This window comes from Terrapene carolina, unplaced genomic scaffold (genome assembly GCF_002925995.2).
Source record: "Terrapene carolina triunguis isolate 2854851 unplaced genomic scaffold, T_m_triunguis-2.0 Scaffold374, whole genome shotgun sequence".
Taxonomy (NCBI): Eukaryota; Metazoa; Chordata; order Testudines; family Emydidae; genus Terrapene; species Terrapene triunguis.
In genome coordinates, this window is record NW_020664725.1 from 15,090,323 (window position 1) to 15,111,978 (window position 21,656).

The 21,656-nt window shown below is 42.7% G+C and overlaps 1 protein-coding gene across 3 annotated transcripts in view; it reads right to left on the reverse strand.

Annotated features, from left to right (window-relative positions):
• Nucleotides 1-21,656, reverse strand: part of ZBTB16 (zinc finger and BTB domain containing 16) — a 176,878-nt gene that overhangs the window by 66,648 nt on the left and 88,574 nt on the right. For all 3 annotated transcript variants that reach the window (XM_026657928.2, XM_026657929.2, XM_026657931.2), the window contains exon 4: nucleotides 3,691-3,777. In XM_026657928.2, the coding sequence (XP_026513713.1) occupies nucleotides 3,691-3,777 (87 nt within the window). The remainder of the gene's footprint in view (nucleotides 1-3,690; nucleotides 3,778-21,656) is intronic.

The window sequence follows — 21,656 nt, forward strand, 5'->3', positions numbered from 1 at the left end:
GAGCCCCAGCTTTGCTCTTTAGTTCTTCAACCACAGACCAAGCCCTCTAAGAACCTGGTTCTCTCTCTTTTGGATATATTCTTAAGTCAGACATCAAAGAGTCTCTTCTGCAATGCGGGACTAGGCACTCAGTCTATGGTGATGATCCAGTCAACATCTTGACATCAACTACACGTGTCCTATGCCAATGAAACATGACCTCTATAGCGTCAAGATAAAGAACAATTAATTATTCACATAAATAGGATGAAAAAGGGCACTGATCTGTCAATTCAGAGTGAGGATCTTCTGAAGTGCCTAAATGATTTAGGAGTACTAGTCCCATTGACTTTGAGTCAGACTCCTAAAACACTTTTGAAAATAGCACGTAAGTATTTTTGAAAAAACTTTACTCATCTTAAAAGCTGATGATTTATTATGGAGATGGTCAGATTTCCTCCAAATCTTCTTGCTGAATATTTCATCTGAATTTTGGATTCATACCGTAATCATGATAAAAAACAGTGAACCAACCATTGAAAAACAAAAACGAACTGGTGAATGTCCAATTTCAACAAAACAGAAATAAATTGTTTGTTAAAGAGAGAGAGCAATCAGTGACTAAGAAATGTAACTGAGCAACAGCATTTATTTCAACCCCTGTATTCAAAGCCCTGAAATGATAAGGGCATTACTAGCCATCACCCAACAGGAAAAAATAATGGTGTCCTTTCTCGTGAGTTACTGCAACACCCTCAACACCTCTTGGTTTGTTTTTTGCTAGCAGATGAGAAAGTTCGGCAAGACAAATGTTGACGCAGTTAATAAGTGCTTCCTGTCAGTTTCCACTTCTCTGGTGGTGGCAACACCTCTGAGCAGCACACGCTCAGACAAGCCCTAAATGAGAATGTCTCCATCCTTTGTTAGAGACAACGTGGGTGAGGTCATAACTTTTATTGGACCAACTTTGGTTGTTGAAAGAGACAAGCTTCACATAGCTCTTCTTCAGCTACTGTGACACTTTGAGTACCTTTCCCAGACCTGGAGAAGAGCTCTGTGTAAGCACAAAGCATGCCTCCTTCTCCAAGAGAAGTTGGTCCAATAAAAAATTATTACCTCACTCACCCTCTCCCTCTCTCTCTCTCTAATATCCTGGCACCAACATGGTGACACCACCACTCTATCCTTCATTTTCTTTTTAAAGGAGAGCGATATTCCAAACAGATACATAGAACTTGCAAGAATAAACATCTACCAAGGACACCATTATTCCCATTTCTCTGGTTCTTCTCAACCATCTTTGAGCTGGGGGAGGAGGGTAAGTGTGCAGTTAAATCATTTTAGGGGAAACCAACAAGCATGTAAAACCCAGCTCGGCAAGATGCAGCCACTACAGGTCACTATTTATGTGAATGAGCCTTTCCATGGCTGGTATACATGACCCTATAATGGATTTATCAACATGTTCTTCATGGAATAGGACAACAGCTCTGGGGCAGGATGTGCTATCATGTAAAAGACTGAAAGCTCCCCAACTCAACTTCTGTAATACAAGAGGTTTTAACTCCCTGGCAACGGCATCCCGAGACTCCTTCTCTTAGATTCCAATCAAACCATCTTAGATTTTTGATAACCGAGCACCGAGTAACATTTTGACAGATCATTTCACATCCAGCGTGTGTAGCCGCCAACCCTTTTCTACACTAAGGTTTCAGGTCACAGCTGATAATACGATCTGATCTTTCAGAACACATTTAGCTTAGCGGAGAGACAGGAAATATTAGTCCTTCACCAGATTTTTCTGTTTCATCCAGAAAGACCTCTGAGCTTTCTGCTTTCAACTGCTGTATGTGGAATTTAGTACAAGGAGAGAAAGCTTTCAAAGTAAGAAATGGGGGAAAAACATTGGTTTAGCCTTGGAAAATTCATTTTTGTAGATTTTGTAATGAAATAGGAGATCTCACTGCAAGTCTCAGCCAAATCCCACAAGTCAGACAGCTGGTTCTTCTCCTAAATGTTTCCCAGAATGGCCATTGTGGTGAAAATGCAGGTGCAATGTCATACTACACATATATTCAGAAATATCCAGCAGAACCATACTGTCCCCCCACCATCAGAGGGCACTGAGAAAAGAAACATTGGGTAAGAACTCCTAAAGAACTGTTAGTGGCTTATATAAACTAGAGATGCTAGAAAGCCCCATATAGTCAATCCATTTCCCTGCCTTAGCCAATGTTTGATTGTTCCCTGCAGCATGATATCTAGGGTTTCATTCGGCTTAGTTTTAAGTCTTCTCAGGCAACGAGACTTCAACTAAATGCCTTGTTGTCAAACTGACTTTAGACTTGAGTTAAAGGAAGCCAAAATAGTTAAGAGCAATCGTTTAGTTAAAACCTTGTCCTTTCAACGCCTCACCTCTTTAGAGCCAAACAGGGTCCTAGGCGCTGAAACGAAATCCAAAGCAGAGAGGGCTGTGCCTAGAAAGCAAAGCCCTGCATGCAAGAGGAAGACAACACTCAGATCCGGGAGTTATCAGACGGGAGTGAAACCTCTTGCGGGTAATAGATAGAGGCAATCCCACCCACCCCCACTGCCCTGCTCTGACCTGGGTAACTAAAAAAGAGAAGCAGCCTGTATTGTCCTGGAAAAACATTTCTCAGTGTTCCAGAACAGTATTTGAATGATACACAAGACACATGGGCAATATTTCCCAATAGGGACCAAGAGTAAACTTGTAGTTCCCCTGCTGAGCCATTTCATAGAAGGTAGTCAGGTCACTTCATCTCCACCTCATGACTAGCGTAACCAGGGCAGGCCTAGGTCCTGTTTATTTTTTGGCTTGGCAGAATTCAGGGTTTTTCCCCCATAATATTGATGGATAATATCAATGTTTATTTTAAATATTTTGTCTATTTAAATTTCAACAGTTGTGGGAAATTATGGGGGACCAGACAATTATTTAATGACAGTAGACATTGAGATTCAAACAATTAAAGCTTTATAAGCCGGCTGTTTTAGCCGAAGTGTAAATACCTGCTTTAGCAGCATTCATTACGACGTGTTTTGTACACATTCAAGTGGGACTCGAGTAAGTTCTCAGCAAGATTTCTTACTTTGCCTATTTCTAAATTTTGATTACTACCAAGGGATTTTTTATTTTTTTGCTGGTTTGTGCATGTGCACGTGCAGTGAAATCAACATTTACCGAAAAAAAGCTAATCCTTCCAATCCTATGTATTCTGCACAGTCTTCTACAGAAGAAGTTTGAGCATGCTTCAGAAATGGGGCTCCTGTCCCTCCCCTTTGCAAGGATCACCTGTTAGAAACTGAACGGGAAAAGACAAAGGGGGGGGGGAAATGTTCACCCTCCCCCCCCCAAGAAAGCACTCTCTTTTCTCTTGGTAGAAAGAACTGTGATTTTGGCTTTTGATAGAAGAGGGCTTTTGGGAATAGTTCTGAGAGTTAAGAAAATTTTTTTGACAAGGAAAAAATCTTGCTGTATCAAGCTGTATGTGAACCTGGGGAGGGAGGGTATGACCTGCTATCTCCAGTTGGAGCTAACTGACAGGTGAACACCACGCAAATTGTATCATTTATTCCTCTGTCTGGCTCTCTCCAGGATTCCTGGAAAGTTTTGCTTGCTCAACCAGGTGTCGTTGTGCAGATCAACAATGTTTTTTTGAGGATGTATTTAAAAAAAAGTCAACATACCGGTGTGTGTCTGTCTGTGCGCCTCCAGGGCATCTTCTTTAGAGAACTGTGCACCACACTGATCACAGACAAACGCTTTGGCACCCGCTAGAGAGGAGGGAAAAAAATAAAGAAAGAGCATATTATGAAGATACCCAGGCACAATATATGGCTTCAGATGATCCAAAGAAAATACAATCTGTAAACATCTTTGTCAGAGAAGATATTGCAACAGGGACCATTTAATGTACAGCAGGAAGGAAAGACAGACACAGACAACTTTAAGGTAAGAGTCTCTGTGCCAAGTAAAACCGTGTCAGACTCTTCAGAGCACTGCAATTCATGTGGATTTTGTTTGTAATCAGCCAAACCAGAACAAGTTAAACAAGTCTATATCCAACATTGCTAACTAAAGCAGTATTCCAATCAGTATTTGATAATGCAATACCAATTATCCATGCTCAAGGACAGGATAGAGCAATTCTCTATGGCACCACTTTGTGCTATCATTGTGAAAGTGATACAAACTAGGATAATTCCCAAAAAGGGAGGAAGTGTTCGCTTTGTAGAACAGGAAATCCATTCAGTAGAAGGATCAAATATTTTGGACCTAATAAGATAACCCATAGATCCCAATTTATCCAGGAGCAGTGGGTCTTCTGCAGCACCAAAAGAATAAACACAACAAAAGAAAACATACGGTTGTAGTAGCTCAGAGAAACAGCCTAATAATAAAATACACTATTAATATTACATTGCTCTTTAAAATCAAAGAGCTGCTTTCCAACAAATTAGATATTTGTTTAAAAAAATCATTAGACATCAGTGACTTTCACCAGAGTTGTAACTGATCTAATTTTAATTGGTTTTCCTGCACTCTCTGCCAATTGTAGCAGTTATTACCAGTATCTAAAGAAGAGAGGAAGGAAAGAACGCAGCAGCATCTGATAAGAAATGTGGCAGAAACAACACAATTTAGTGAAAGGCACAGATATTTCTCTGACTATTAGAGAGATGTGGTATTTGTGGGAATTCTTAGAAAATTGCTATCAACATGCACTGCATATAGTGGGTCAGAGGCTCTAGTTATAATGAGAAAAAAACAGGATGTCTAACAGCAGATAAGTAACTTACAGATAAAAATAGATTAACAATATACACAATCTTCTAAGCATATGCTGCCAGGACAAAGCTGTGAACGCATTTGTTAGATTTTGAAGTTTGATTCATCTGCTGTAAGAAAACTAAACAATGATTAGAGTATGACAAGGTAACCTTCAAGCTGGTATGATGCAGGGGAAAAAAGCCAGCTACCTCACTTGTTGTTTATACCTTAGCTACATAGCTTCCCCGGCTACATTTAAAAGCGTTCCCATCATGAGACACCAAAATGCTATGTGGCTTATTTCCAGGAATTCAGAAGGCATTTCTCATCCTCATCCCGTCCCTCCAAATTTAATACAAAGAAAAGTACTTCACTGCCCCCCTCAAAAATACAGGGCTTTAGAGAAAGGTGCAGACAGAACAGGTACAGAAAGACAGAGGTGCCATGAGATCCATTAAAGAGAGAATTCCTTTGCCTTTAAATTGTCTTAGTAACGGCTGGCTCACAGGCAGAAATATTTGGCAGCAGTGAAATTAAAAGTGATAAATTTTCTCGCCAAGCTTTGATCGATAATAGAGGTCTCATCTGTTAATCAATAAGACAGTCTGCCTGTTTACTGTGCATATGTTGTTCTCTGCTGCCTTCAGTATGATGTCAAGTTTGCATTCAAAACAACTCAACTGTGCATAAACCACATGGCTGTTCCCTTAAAAAAGGCACTCCAGTGACATCATATAGCCGGTTACACATTTAGAAAGCCATTAATAGGCACTTGCTTCTTTCAGCTACATGCAATTTTTTTTAAGTGTATATATTTTTATTCAGGCGGATTATTTCTTAAGAGCTTCTTTATGGGACAGGACCTGAATACAATATAGATGTGACCAACTTGACTTCCAGCCAAGCTTACGCTACCCTAGTTCAAAGAGGAAGGAGATAAAGGGAACAAGCAAGGATAGGATGCCAGCTGCCCCTTTCCTCCACTAACAAAGTACTGCTTTAATAACAAACACAGCTCTATTACCAACATAATTAGAAAGGTCAGTTCTATTACAGTCTGTCATGCCAGAGATTACCCAGAGAATGTTTTGTTCCCGGATCATTGACCCAAAAGGCCAGTACAGTTCCTATTGGTACTGCACATGCACCGAATAGCCAAAGGCTGACATCTCTGAGACTTCGGGTAGACCAGTCTGATTGCAGACAAATGCCAGCTCGTTCTCAAGCCATTTACTTTTTCCTAAAACAGCGCGCGCACACAAAAAAGTGTGTAGTCCACATTTAACCCCAAGCATATGCTAATTTGTGGCAGTTTTTTTTTTTTTTTTTTTTTTTTTTTAAAGAAGATAGATACACTTTTGGGTTCCTGCACATCAAATACAGCATGTCTGAAATGACTCACTTCTGTACTTGCTCTGCTCTTCTGGCTGGCCGCACTGCATTAGAAGCGGCAATATATGACAGGAGGAAGAATGCTAACAAGTTTGGGGCAGTCTGGGACAACTTCCTGCCATACCTAGAAAATTGATAAAAGGATGCATGCAGTAGGCAGAAAGTCAGTTTGAGCGGATGGCGTGCCAAAAATGAAAACATGCATGCAGATGTATAGTAGGGCTTTAACAGCCCGATTCTCGGAGGGGCTCAAAACCCCAGACAGCCACTCAACTCAATGGTAGTTCAGGAATGCTCAGCAACTCTGAAAATCAGGCCATTAATTTGATCAGATATAATAGTTTGCCCTAGCTTACAAATACAGACACGCATTGTTAGCAATGCAGCCCTGCCTTCCAGCGTCAATCAAGTGGTGTATCAGTTTAGTATTGGCTACCTACATTGGAGGATTATATCCTGAACTCGAAGGGAAGGACATACTCTTTGGGCTAATAGACACTTTCAGTCTCTAACTTCCCTGGAGCCTATGATATACAGAACACCTTGTTAGGTTTCTGTGCTGTTCTTTATTAAAATAAAAGAAGCTTTGATAAGCAATTGCACTGCACTGTCCAGGTTTAAATTAATACAGCCCAGTTCTATAAACTCTTGGGAAAGCAATCGGTGAACAATGGATAGGCCAAGGTATCCTGAAGTATGAAGCCACTGAACAACGTGCAATGAAAGGAAAGTTTGGCCAAAGCCTTCAGAAACATCTGTAGTAAGAAGCATGTATTAACTTGTACCTAGAATACAGATTTGTTTGGTTAATAATGGGCAAAAAATTTCAAAACCACTTTACATGACTCACGTCAATGGGAGTTAAGCCCCCGAGTTACATAGGCACTTCTGGAAATTTTACCAGCTGCACATAATGTACAGTAAACAGTCACTGGGGCAACAAAACTACTCAGATGTGTCAAACTCCTTCAAACCCCCAATGGGAGGCACTACCCCGGAAGTTACATCAACCCGATACAGCAGCAAGTTTCACCAACGTACCACATCAGCTAAGACAGCACAGTAAATAGGTCATCACTTAAACACCTTCAAGTCGTTTTCTGCTTGTCCTGGACACCATTAAAACCTTGATGTTCACTGCTCATGGCTGTGAACCTGCTGTATTTGCAGCATTCCCTGACCCAAGTGTAGCAGTTTTGTGTCTTTTGCCCATGTGGAAGATGAAGTTTCCTGATTGGGTAGGTCCTTCTTTAGTCTCAAGATGTTTATCAAGGGTCAGGAGCAGGTGAGTCAGGACACTGTATGTGCCAAAGAGATCTGACCGGGACCGCTACAATGCTGTGTGACCAGGACACAAACCAATCCACAAGGCTGTGATGCTACCCAAGCCTGACTGCAGAGTCTTGTTGTGCTGGAGAAGCAAACAAGCCAAGCACCACCACCCCATCTTCAAAGGAAATGATAACCATCAAGACAAGATGGGAAACAGGCAACACTAGAAAAATCTTATTCATTTTTCCAGGCTCAGTAGGCAGTTTTTGCAAAGCAACAGAAAAATGCTCCCCATCTGGGAGAAGTTGGCGCATGTCCTTGGACATGCCTGGGGTATGGCTACTGCTAACCCCCATATTCCACCCAAAAACCCACCAACAAAAATTGTGAGATGCAACTGGAATGAGAAAGGGGGGGGGGGAGAAATCTCAAAGACTAATATTACAAATGCAAAACAAGAAAATAAAGAGCTTGCCAGCATCTAATGGAGGGTTTGAAAAATTCCTTGAGATTTTAAAATAAACATCTTGAATGTTCTGATGAGATATGCATGCTTGGTTACATAAGGAAGTACAGAGTGTACCAAAACAGCATACCCAAAAAAAGCATAAGCTGTCAGAACAATAAGTACAGACATAGGGCATTTTACAACAGGCTATGCCGTACAGTTTTATTTACAGTACCTCTTATCAGTCAGGGAACAGTACACTGCCTGCCAATTTCAAAAGGCCAGTACTGTGTGTTCTTTCACTCAAGTAGATGTGTACTCCAGGCAGGGAAATTTTTTTTAATCAACAAAACAAAAATTGATACAGAGCCAGAATTCCTGTAATGTACACATGCTCGGGCGGGAGAAGGGGGCAGAGAGGAGAAGAGAATGCAGTGATTGAGCATGTAAACAGTTCAAGGTTAATTTTAATGTGTGAGTCACCAGGAAAAATGTCATCCAACATCTGCGTTTATTATAACAGGGTTTAGAAAAAAATGGAGATATTTATTAAAGAGAGCTCTGGAGATGCCATGCTTAAGAGCAATACATCAAAAAGGTTCTGGTGTTACTTAAGAAAACACCTATAGAAACTATTAGTCCATTAAAATGTAAATATTGTTTGGGGTATTTTTAGTAAGGGGTTTGGCATTGCCTACAGTATAGATCTTCAGATGATCTATCCAACGGGATGGAACTTAGCGTGCTGCCAAGGGTCAGCTGTGATGGAGAACATGCCTTGTAACTGGCACAGAAGTCTCAGAGGCTTACATTTATATTTGTTCAAGTAAATTTATAGCCCTGCCTAATAAAGATCCATGCGGCAAAGGACTGGCATAAACATACAATGGAGCGGCTGTTTTTTCCATTCAGCAGGATTCTGCATAGTCACTGCTGTCCTCTAGACTGGCTGCAAACCTCCATACTCCTCATCCCTCTCATTCAGCATTATTCTGTCACCCTGAATGTAGCAAACAGCTATAGCCCCTTCTCCACAGCACCAGAGACACTAATTGTACATCCCAAAAAGCAACCTCCTGTGGTCACCAGCACCCACAAAGAACAAGCAAGAGATAGGAGACAGCTTCTGCTGGCTTTTGGAGAGGGAGTGGTGGCAGTGGAAATAAATAATCCAAGCATAAATGTGGATGAAAATTAAGAACTGCTTATTTTGAGTGATGTATCCAAACTCAACAGTAAAGCGAAGCCTGCTTCAGCACTTGAACTCCATTATCTCATAAAACCTGAACACGAAAAACCTTTGTGCCTTAGGACCACTGGCATTAGGGGTAGGGAGTCTGGTGGCCAAGAAAGAGGCTGAGCACCAAGTACCACCTAGCAAGGTTTCAGCACATAAGCCTCCTTGTAACTGGCCAGCATCACTTTTTGGCCTTGGAAGAATGAGACTTAGTAGCCAATGCAGGAAACATCTGCATCCATATACTGCACCGACCTATTATTCTCTTGGTCAAAATTAAGGAAGATTGTCATTTGGGACAAGGGGTTACTTTAAACGTTGAGAAAGTGAAGATTAAGCGTGAATCCTTGACTGAACCAACTAGTGTCTGTATTGCATTAGCATCTAGACATCCAAGTGAAGCATCTCGGCCCACTGTGCAAGGTACGTACAGAGGGAAAAGATGGTAGAAGGGAAAGATACCCCACAGAACGTTGAATATTTTTGTTTATTAGTAGCGCTTTATTCATAGATTCTAGGACTGGAAGGGACCTCGAGAGGTCATCGAGTCCAGTCCCCTGCCCTCATGGCAGGACCAAATACTGTCTAGACCATCCCTGATAGACATTTATCTAACCTACTCTTAAATATCTCCAGAGATGGAGATTCCACAACCTCCCTAGGCAATTTATTCCAGTGTTTAACCACCCTGACAGTTAGGAACTTTTTCCTAATGTCCAACCTAAACCTCCCTTGCTGCAGTTTAAGCCCATTGCTTCTTGTTCTATCCTTAGAGGCTAAGGTGAACAAGTTTTCTCCCTCCTCCTTATGACACCCTTTTAGATACCTGAAAACTGCTATCATGTCCCCTCTCAGTCTTCTCTTTTCCAAACTAAACAAACCCAATTCTTTCAGCCTTCCTTCATAGGTCATGTTCTCAAGACCTTTAATCATTCTTGTTGCTCTTCTCTGGACCCTTTCCAATTTCTCCACATCTTTCTTGAAATGCGGTGCCCAGAACTGGACACAATACTCCAGCTGAGGCCTAACCAGCGCAGAGTAGAGTGGAAGAATGACTTCTCGTGGCTTGCTCACAACACACCTGTTAATACATCCCAGAATCACGTTTGCTTTTTTTGCAACAACATCACACTGTTGACTCCTAGTTCGCTTGTGGTCCACTATAACCCCTAGATCCCTTTCTGCCGTACTCCTTCCTAGACAGTCTCTTCCCATTCTGTATGTGTGAAACTGATTTTTCCTTCCTAAGAATGACAGTCAATAGTTTCCTTCAAATGTGCCTTGGTTTTCTCTCTCTCTCACACACACACACACACACACACACTTTTTCAGGCAAAACATTCCAACACTTTTCAGGGCCCGTCGGTCTTACTTTGGTTTGTACAATGCCTGCCCAATGGACCCCTGCATCTCATTAGGCACTACCAGAACAGACAGAACAACCGAGTTCAGAAGTTATACAGGACGGAGCAGCTCCCCAAAACTAGGTCTCTGATAAAGCTGTGACTCTTCTGACAAGGCTGCAAAAGGCAATTATAAAAGGAACCACTACAATTATTGTGGACGAGAGAGAAAAGAGTTCATTCTCACGTGGCGAGTAAGATCAAACTGGAATTGCTGAACATGCTTGAAATGGAGCATATTAAAAATACTTGGCCAAGGAGCGCCAAGTTTTAAACGTCATTCGAGCACATCTGGGCAAACTCCGACAGGAACCTGGCAGCCAGGGATTTTCTAGCACCAGTTGAATCTGCTCCAACCCAGACAGTTCCTGCAGCTTAGCAAGACCACATTAAAGCCATTCTAGTAGAACCAGGCAACCCATCATGTTTCTGCCCAGTTCTGAACCGGTTAAGCCTGAGCCACAACAATCAAATGGAAGCTAGACTGACAGCTTTTGACATTCTTAGGGTGACAAAGAAGGGGCACATAGGAAGAGCACAGGCTTAAGACGAAGCGGACATGGACTCACAGGTGACTTGCTTATTACAAACTGGTTTCTTCCAAGACCTAGAATTCGAAGAGAAATAAAGAGGGTGGATTATCAAAAAACAACCAAAATGTGTCCCAAACGCAGTCATTTCTTAATATTCATGTAGAGAATCTCACTTTTCTTTGGGAACCAGGTCTACTGATTTGTCGTCTAGCTACCAAATTACTGGGGAAATGTGATAAACTCTCTCCATACAACTGAGAGAGCGTTAGTCTACACTTAATTTTACTGGTATATCTGTACAAAAGAAAAAAGAAAACAAACACGGTCCCCAGGTCTTTTGCTCTCCTCTGGATGTTACCAAGGTGACACAAGAATAATGTATCCAAGCTCCTCATCTCATCTGGGGTACTGATTTGTAGAACGGTGGTGAGTTTGTGGCAGCTTCTCTCTCCGCCTCCTGGAATTGAGACCAAAAACTTCCAAAGACCTCAAACCACTGTAACATGGCTTCAAGCCTTGAGGCGGTTTCCTTCTTCTACTTGCAAGACAGTTTTTATGCTCTTCTAGGCTTTTCTGGTTCTAGTTGGACAGGTTTACCTCCCAAGGGAGCTGGGCTCATGGGGACAGGCCCACTGTTGTAATTACACAGCATGAGTGACTTTTTCAGTCTTAGGGGGCCCCATAGGAAACCAGATCCCCAAACTAGTACCTAGGGTTTTCTGTTTGCTAAACTCACTGCTGGTGCACGATGCTCCTGCAGATAGGAGAAAAGCTACAGAGGCACACAACTTGCCCCTCTCCAATTACTGATTACCAGGCAGTCTGACCCTTTGCATTCCTCCTACAATATGAGCATATTGATATCCTCCTCCTTCTACTGCTCTCCCTGCCCACACAACCACCAGGATTGCAGGCAAAAAGGCATATCAGTTTGGACTGGAATATTCACCAAATTCACAAAACTTCTGGGCAGAGCCAGGGAGAACACACCAATCTCATTGACTGTTCAGTTAAGCTGTGCTAGAATTCTTCAAATAGGCTTTATCCAATTTGATTTTGGACTCTCCATCTTGAACTAAGATCTGGAAATTGCATGCATCAATGTGAAGGAATGATTATGAAAGATAAAATGCAGAAACCACCAACAAAACAGGTCTCTCGTAGATCTTCTAGAGGATCTTGTGGGTTCTTGTGCAATACAACCGGATGCTACCCAGGCGTTCAACTCCTCCTTGCTTCTACAGCCAATATCAATGGGATATAAGCCTATGTAACCCACTTGCCTTCACAACGTAAATGGGCATTTGACAGTTTCCCAGCCTGTCTGCCCGACCCCAGTCCTTGTTCCTTTCCTTCCACAGGAGAGGTGGTTACCTTAGGGTATGTCTATACTACCTGCAGGATCGGCGGGCAGCGATCGATCCAGTGGGGGTTGATTTATCGCATCTACTCTAGATGCGATAAATCGACCCCCGAGCGCTCTCCCGTTGACTCCTGTACTCCACCAGGCCGAGAGGCACAGGCGGAGTTGACAGGGGAGCATCAGCAGTCGACTCACCGCAGTGAGTAGATCTAAGTACATCGACTTCAGCTACGTTATTCACATAGCTGAAGTTGAGTAACTTAGATTGATCCCCAGTGTAGACCAGGCCTTAGAGAGACTCACTAAATGAGTTGGTTACATATACAAGGCCCTTCGCTTGTGTGGCTCCAATGAATTCAACGGAGCTTTGCCAACAGAGCTGAGATCTGGCCATTGTACCTACCAGAAGCCGCAGATAAAGATGAAAATGCCCTTGGTGATTTTTGCTTAATAAAACAAAGGCACCCAAGAATTTCACTCACTAAGCCCTCACTATTTTTAATTCATTTAAAAGAAAGAACAGAATCCTTCAGACTCCCCTGGGCATTTATACTGCAAAATGCAGAGACAATTGATCAACTGCCAGCTGTCTGGTTCAACTCTGACTTTAGAATAAAGCAAGCAGCAAGCCTTATCATTTGACTACATCGTCTGTAAAATATCCTGAGTCTCAAAGACGCAGCTTAAAGGTCCTGGTTAAGTGATACCACTAGGATAGCCCTACATCTCCAGAAAACCTCAGCTGATCTGAAAACAGAGCTTTTCTATTTTTAGTCACTATCAACCTAATAATACTTCCCAACACTCATTCAGTTTAATTACTTTATTGAGGACAAGAAATAGGCTCTCCAGTTTTAACACTTCTGATGTTAGGAAGTAGTAAAATGTTCTAACTGGTTAAAAATGACACTCGTTGGCTTGCCTTTGGTGTTTCTGAAACCTTAATTGTGGCTCAGGCAGTGGATCTAAAGATCCTTGGCTGTTTCATAGCTTTGATTTCTACCCCCCTTTCACCATAATTGAGGTGTTGCATTACAAATATGGCAGTGGCATTTTCAGAGTAAAAATATATGTTCTGGGAAGCTTGACTTACAAGACAGAATTTTTCCCCATCATGCTTAATGGCTGTGCTTAGCTTTTTTTATTGTTTTGTTTTGTTTAGCCAGGAGAACGGTCCGGGTGTGTAACGGTTTACTGTATTATGTCCTGAACATTAAAATGTACCTGACATCTAGAATGACATTCAAATTGGGGCTTGAAAACAGAAGTGTTTGAGATGTAACAGAGGACCTGAAAATTGTGGGTATGGAAATGCACTGTTGGTAACTGACTCTCACACCCCTTTGCTACTTGGCAGCACAAAGCATCCAGAGTTGTGTTTCCAACGTACAACATGAAGATGAAACCGACTGTTCCTACCTCAAACACTGTGTTTTAAGCGATCTTCCACCCCCTCCCTGCTTCTACTAGATTTCATTTAGAGCCATAAATGTTATCAAGACGACAGACTGAGCACATCTGTTCAAATAGGGTTTTATAAAAGGACCCTTTTGCCTTTAAATGCTGCAAGTCCACTCCTCTGCTTAGGTGTTCAGCTACCTTCATAAACCTGCCTTTCCTACAAAGGCAGACAAGTAATGCCTCATTAACCTTCCCAACTAATTTTACAGTTTACTAAAACACTGTTTTCCTGCACCCATTTAACCATCCCTGACTGTGATAAACTTTTATGGGGATGGCAGAGAGGAGAAAGGCAGAAGACAGGCTATGACTGGGGAAGAGATTAACAGACGACATGCTTCCGCATTAAAGGGTTGCAATTTTTATCCACAGGAATTGGATGACAGGCACAGCCTTAGAGAACAGTAGTGGAAGGAGCAGTGTCTTTGTGTCAAAGGGCTACCAGAGGTCTTCCTGTCTACAGGAATCTCTCTGCAAGAGGATTCCTTGATGCTCTGACAATTACAAAGCATATTCCACCCTGACTCGCAGGTGCGTGAAGGGCATAAGCCACAGATGAATCTGACCAGGACTTTCCCTGCTAGCCTTGTGTTAAAGGAATGGAATTCTCTCCAGATTTCTCACCTTCGTGGTGTTACTTTAATTCAGCCCAGCCCCACAGCTCATCTCAGAGCCCAGGAAAAGCCCCTCTAATTCACCAAAAACCTCCGCCTGGTGGAGAGAGATTTTCCAACAGGATTGCATGAAGTCTTGCTTATGGTACTCATTTAAGACCCTTGACCAGAAAACTGCAACTGCGTATAGGTATCATCCTCACCCTATTCCACCAGGATCAGGTGGGACAACATCCAACTCAGGGCTCGCATGCAGCCATTAAGTGCTTTACTACTGCCATATAAACAGGAAAAAATAAATAAAGCTACCATACATGTTAAGGTCGCTCTAACAAGATCACCAAAGCAGTCCAGAATTCTTGGACTTCTGTTCTCTCTCTCTCTCAACGCATCGCATCGCAATTGCATGAATTGCACAGGGTGTTTTCTAAGTCTTCTGACTCCCATTAAAAGTCAATAGAAGGAGGATAGCTAAAAACCTACACAGCTATAGAAATAGGCTCCTGTGGTTTCTTAAGTAACAGCCACCAATGACCATCTGTAAGCAGAATGGGGAACCTCTTCTCTCTGACAGGGGAAAGCTGCAGTCTTGGCTGGGCTGTTTGGGAAATGACAGCTGTTAGACCCACTTCCTTTCATCATGCCCTGAAGGCCCAGAAAACCCTCGACCCACTGTTTTGAACGCTAAACGTGACTGCCACGTAGGTGTTCCATTTTAATCCTAAAGTGTGGCATATTATGTACCCGAGTTTGAGCAAGCATTTGGAAAGTGCCTTCCTTCAAAACATTTAGCCAATTTACTTTAAAATAAAAGGAGGGGATAACACGTACTTCTCTGGCATTGTGTCTAGTGCAAGGAGGCTGAAAGGAATCTGAATGACTAAGTGAATACCGGATTCCCTTCCAGCTGTATTTCCACAACTCACCAGTGAGTGTTTCTCGTATAATAAATATATTCCCACCCCCTTCTAAAACACAAGAGATTAATATATAACCTCCATTTTTTTGAAATGCTGTACATGACAAGAATGTGGAGGGGAAATATAGATTTTTTTTTTTAAAATTGCGAAGTAAATTTATGCATTGTCGTCGCTTTACTACCTAATTAATTCAGTAATTTCAAAAACAATTGTATTTATGTTCCATTTACCACATCAAAAGTACAAAGAAAAAAAAAAAACCACTGATGCTAAAATAATACCTCAAGGCATCTATTTTTAATCAGTTAAAAAAAACTGGTTTCTATACAATCTCTCTTGGGCAGAACACCAACTCTAGGAGAGAGAAAACAGCCAAGCCCTCTATGAGGGCCTTCCTGGCTGCCGAAAACAGAGCTTGTCAAAAACACACACACACACACACACACACACACACACACACACACACAAATCCATAATGGCCTGAGGCTCCTCTCCAATCTATTTTCTGCTCAGCTGGTTTTAAATGAAGTTATTATGAGTCATTAAAACACCCGCAAGCCTGTGGAAGTCAGCCAATTACAATTTTAAATTTAGCCTGTTCTCTATCCCATTCTCTTGTTTTCTTCTTTTGCCCACATAAAGCCGCTGTGGTTTTTTTTTTTATTATTATTTTTTCCCTTTTCCCCTATTTCACCCAAAGTGGAAGAGACAGTTATAAAAATGTCTTGTATTTTATGTCAAAAATACATCAACGGGCCAAAAGAAGGAAATCAAGAATAGTTTCGGTGATCAGGAAATGCAAAAGGTTTTTTTTGGGGTGTGGGGGTTAGTATTAAAAAAAAGTAATCAGTGAATATAAAAGAAATAAAAAGCATAGGTTTTAAAAAAGTAAAGACAGACTTCTAAATTGAGCATGAATGTCAGGGTAAGTCACCAAATATGATGAGCTCATTTCGTTTTTAAATCTGGAAGGTAATGGTCTGTGCTGTGCTATTAGAGTAAAGGAACAATTTTCAGCTTTCATGTAAACCTCATTGTACAATTGCCTGGGATATAAAAGCAGCCCCCACCCAACCCAAGTCGAGCTTGTTGAATACTGTTTCCTGCATAATCATAATGGTTTATGCTGCTTAAAGCAGGTTTATAAACATCTACTGTTATCTTTGGGACAATCTGGCTGACTAACGCATGCATTTCAAATCAGCCTGAATGCTCTTACTTGCTCTCAGAAGGTGGAAAAAGATCATCAGGGAAGAAAAATAGCATCCAGGTTCAATGGGAGAGCACCACATCCATAAGGACACCTTGGCCATGTAGATTAAAAAAATCCCTGTGGCTTCTGACTCACACCCAGCCCACCCTCTATTCAAAACCTACACAGCCCTCTTTCTGCAACAGATAGATTCCAAGCCGCCCCACAAATAGCCTTGTACAGTGGTGGTGCTTTTGGTTCCGCACAATTAGATCTGTAGCAAGTTGTTATAGATGTTTAGACAATTGTTAAAGCCTCTTGAATGGTTCGCATAAAGGGCGTCTGGATAACCACCTTCATGTGCTGTGAGGTTGACGGGGTGACCAGAGCACGTTTCCCAGACACTGCCAGTGCTCCCACATTACCCCAGCAATGGCACAGGGCACAACCTAAATTTCTGGCAGCATCTCAAATTTAGGGGTGCACTTGACATTTTTATTCCACAGTCCATTTCATAATGTCCTAGCATGGACCAACTCCCTTGGCCAAAGGCCCAGTAACCTCTCCTACATGAAGCGAAGTAGGGTGACCAGATGTCCCGATTTTATAGAGACAGTCCTGATATTTGGGTCTTTTTCTTATACAGGCTCTTATTATCCCCCACCCTCTGTCCCAATTTTTCACACTTGGTCTCTAGTCACCCTAAAGCGAAGGCCCCTTTGCAAGAGAAAACTCTTTGCACTTATCTGTCTCCCCAATTCCCATCCATCGATTGATTTTACAAGATATTTCAATCCAGAGACAACCAGGAACGCCTTTGAAAACCCAGTGTGGTCTAGGACTATGGGTAGAGAGCCACCACCCAGGTTTTGTAGTTGTATAAAGGACAAATGGTAGAATCAGAAACTTTGGCATTGCCCAAGAGGGACCCTCTCAAGATGGTCTTAATGGTTTCTCCATTCTCAGCTTCCAGTATAGGGTTAAATATATAAACCCAGCGAAAATTTTGTCATTGGCTGCCACCCCCTTCCATGCTACTGAGATGCAACACGTTGACTTGATTCTGATCTCTGCACTGATGAAGTAATAACTCCTGATTTACACCAGCATGAGAGCAGAATCACTTATGTTCACTCAATAAGGCTTTGGGTGTTGTGGACTAGAGCTGGGGCTCCCTGAAGAAACATTCCTTTGGGAATTCCTGATTTTCGAGGGGCTGCCAACTCCCCTTTCCTATTTCCCCTCACAGAAGCTGAAAATTGTTGGCTGGGTGTCCGAGGAATGGCTCTTTTGGGGGACACATGGCTAAAAATCTTTTTCCAAATGGTTCCCACCTAGTCAGTAAATGGCAGCAAAACTTATATACCGGTAGCTATAATCTCACATACCCAGTGCATCTGAATAGACCCTGAACAATTTCAGAAGCTTCTTACACTTGCTGATTTTAGAAGAATTCTGACAAGATGTTTATCCACAAACTTCATCTGATTGAAGGGAGTTCTTCCCAAAACAGGAAAACGGGTTTTGTTTTTAATGCAACGTGTAAGTGGAGCTTTTAAGAGGTGACCCCTTTTGCCACCAACTATGCCAACCGAGAAGCATCACAAGCGCTAGGTCAAAGGAAGAACTATCAGCATTCCAAATCACATTCTAATAGGTCAAATTGGGATGGAGGAAGAGGGAAGAAGAGCATCTAAATGTTTGGGCTTGTTCCTTAAAATGTTCAGGTCCCATGAAGGATTCAGCTTTCAGAGGCGGGCTGTGCAGGTGTGATGCAAGAATCATGCCATCATCTAGGGTGCAACTGAAACTGAGAAAGGCACGGAGGTCAGGCTGCAAATTCTGTCCATCCCAACTTTGCCCTTGTGCCTAGGTACTGAAGCATTTCTGTGCCACGTCGCAGCAGACTCTGAGTCACCAAGCAGGGCAAAGGTCAGCACTGAGTGAGGGATTGGCTGCTCCCAAGTTCCTGGGTTTTGGTTGGCTTGTGTTCTGCCCCGAATGCCCTTTAGCATGTCTGGGTGTCACCCACAACATGGCTTCTGCCTCCCAACGTCCCTACCCGTCATGGTCAGACAGCAAGAAAAAAAAAAAAAAAGTTAAGAGCGTTTGTAAAGTCTGGAACATTCCACCATTTTGGCCCTTTGGTGTCCTGCCTCTAAAAAAGTGCTCCCACCAGCCCTTTAAAAGAAGGAAGCCCCACATGAAGGGGAAAGATTAGAATTCAGAGAAAAGGAATACATGAGACGGAAAGGCATTTGACTAAGCACTAACCACGTCACATCATCAACTTCATTAGCCTGTTCCTCCCCACATAGCAGCTTATGAATTTGTGGGACTATTTTGGGACTAAAAAATAATTTCGGTTTAGCGAAAAATAGAGGTTATTACACAATTTCCACTTTTCTCTCCACCCTTCAAGTAATGTTCTATCTGACAGCCTCCTCTCAGAGGGGAAAAATGACAAATCCAATCCAAAATTCAACAGCCTGTGTTCTGTTCAGAAAGCACACAGTGTACTGTACAGCCCATAAAACTCCAAACAGCCTCCAGACACTTCTGCAATCGTCCTCCATCAAAACACTTTGTCTTGCATACAAAAATAAGATACAGTGCTGAACAGAATACAAAATCAGCCCATTACAGTACAGGGAGGCTGCTACTTAGCAACAAGGGGGCTTTAAAGCTGCGATACTCTACAGGAAACAAAATCTGTCAAGCCTGTTGGGCAAATGATAAACATTAGCAGTATTAAAAAACACAAAAGCCATGTAAATGGATTGCACACAACATGGGGAGGAATTTAAAGAACACATCTTGGGGTGAGGGGGAGGATGGTTTGATTATCAGCATCACCCCAAATCTGGATGCCGAGTCGGAGCATGTTTATGTTCTCCTGTTCAGGAGGGAGGGGAGGTTACGGAATGTTTTCTAATACCGCAGCCTACAGTGAACTTTCAGAACTTTCCCATCTCGCATGCCTGATGAGAAACCGGAGCGAAAACGGGTTATGGTGTGATGATCACATATATTTAGCAGTATTAATGTAGACAGATGTGCATAAGATTTATTTGCTACAGAGCACACTACGGTGTAATGGGTCCTGGCATTACAGTCTATGCATAATGCTTAGCAGAACACCTTGGATAACAAAAAGCATCCAAAAGAGGGGGAGGAGTAGTGACGGCTGCAAAATAAATGTATTTCATCAGGTAAAGGGGAAAAATACCCTGGCTCTGGATCAGCAGCAGGGGCTAGGACGCCAGCCAAAACGGGAGCTAAAAAGCAAACCATATTCTTCCAGTCTCAGCTTAGACTCTTGAGGCAGAAAAGGAAGGCAGGGAGGGGCTGGGGGAAAAGAAATGTATTTTTCATCAGCCAGTGTATAATTTATAAACAGCATTAAACAGTTTGTTTTCTTTTTTTCCCCTCTCCTGTGTATGAGGGTTGGACAGCAGTCAAGCCTGCATTAATTTCTGCTTTGGGTACAGTGTGTTCTTGGATGCACATCTGCGAATGATCATAAACTCTCTGGAATGCTGGCAGAACATCCAGACCTGCCGGCAAGCCGATGACATCACTCTGGGAATAAATTTGGGATGCCAGCCAAAATTCAAAAAGGGAGGGGGGAAAGGGTAGAGGGAGGGTGAACAATCTCCAAAGAATCTCAGCGCTTCCCTTTCTTCTTAACTTTGCATTGATGCGCACCCCGACTTCAGCAAACAATAACCTTTTTAAAAGGCAGCGGAGAGGGAGGCAGCTTAATTCCAAGATGAACTATCTGCTCCATCTCAGATACTTCATGAGAAAACATCTTCTGTAGCTCAACGCTTAATAAGGAGATAAGCGCGGAACATGAAGAGGAAGAAAAGTTTACATTTATTAGAGACAGGTAGCAAGTGAATTAACCACAGCTTTAGATCTTGGCTAGATAAAACCAGCCCACTAGGACACACAATGATCGTGGGACATGCCAGCAGAGATGGGGAGGGCACGGGGTTAGTGATTGCACAACACAGCCGATGAAAGGAGGTGGCTAGTGAACCCTGGGCATCTTTGCTCCATGCATTTTGCCGCTGCTTTTGTTGCAGCCTTTCTGCTCCTTCATGCCAGGCCCCAGATTTCAGCTCCTTTACTCTTGTCACATCAGCAGCTGAAGTCAGAAAGCCTGCATCACCTCGCCTTCCTGTCATGCAGATTATACATCAGGCGGAAGGAAGGAAGAGGCAGCTTCTCTGCTTTGCAGAATCCTACAAGTGCTCAAGCAGTAGCAACCTGGGAGAAGAGGACCCCAAAATCTCATCCCAACTCCACACTACCCAGTCGCGCGTGCCAGGGACTGACTTCCCCTCATCCCCAAGAGCTCTCTAACCCCCTGCATGTCCCTAATGCCAATTCAACCCTTCCCCACACCATAGCCAGGTCAACTTTTCTTAGTGGCTAAAAAGCTGGACTCAGATTTTGTCTGCCCTTAAAAACGGGGTGCAAAATAAAAATTATTCCCCCCCCCCCGGGCAGAATCCCTGTGCTCCTTAAAGATGAGAGGCCATGGAATTTTAGTTCTGGCTGTGCCACTACGGGCCACAAATGGGATTTAGTTCAGTAGGGCCAGGCTGTGGGCAGACTTGTCTTCCCCTCACTGAAATCAACAAGCAGTCTGAGGCCTGCTCAGAGGTGAATGTCAGCTGCAGCTTAGCAGTCACTTCTAGCCACATAGCCCCAGACTGGCCATCTTTGTCTCCTCGCCACAGCTGTGTCATTAGCAGCAATCTGGCCGGAAATGCGACTCTCCACTGCCCTGGGCCACGTCACAGCCACTGACCTGCTAAGCAGCACAATGGAATTAAGTCAACAAACAACACGGCCATGCTTAGGGCATTATTTTAAGATTGAGAATCTGCCAGTGAGGGGTTACAAAAACTTGAATGAACACCTGAGCGTTCAAAACAATAATTAAAACAAGGAATCACACCTTTGTGAGTGTTCCTTGGCGTTGCCTGTTTGGGATTGCATAATGGATTAGAAAGCGTGTTGTTTTTTCTCTCTC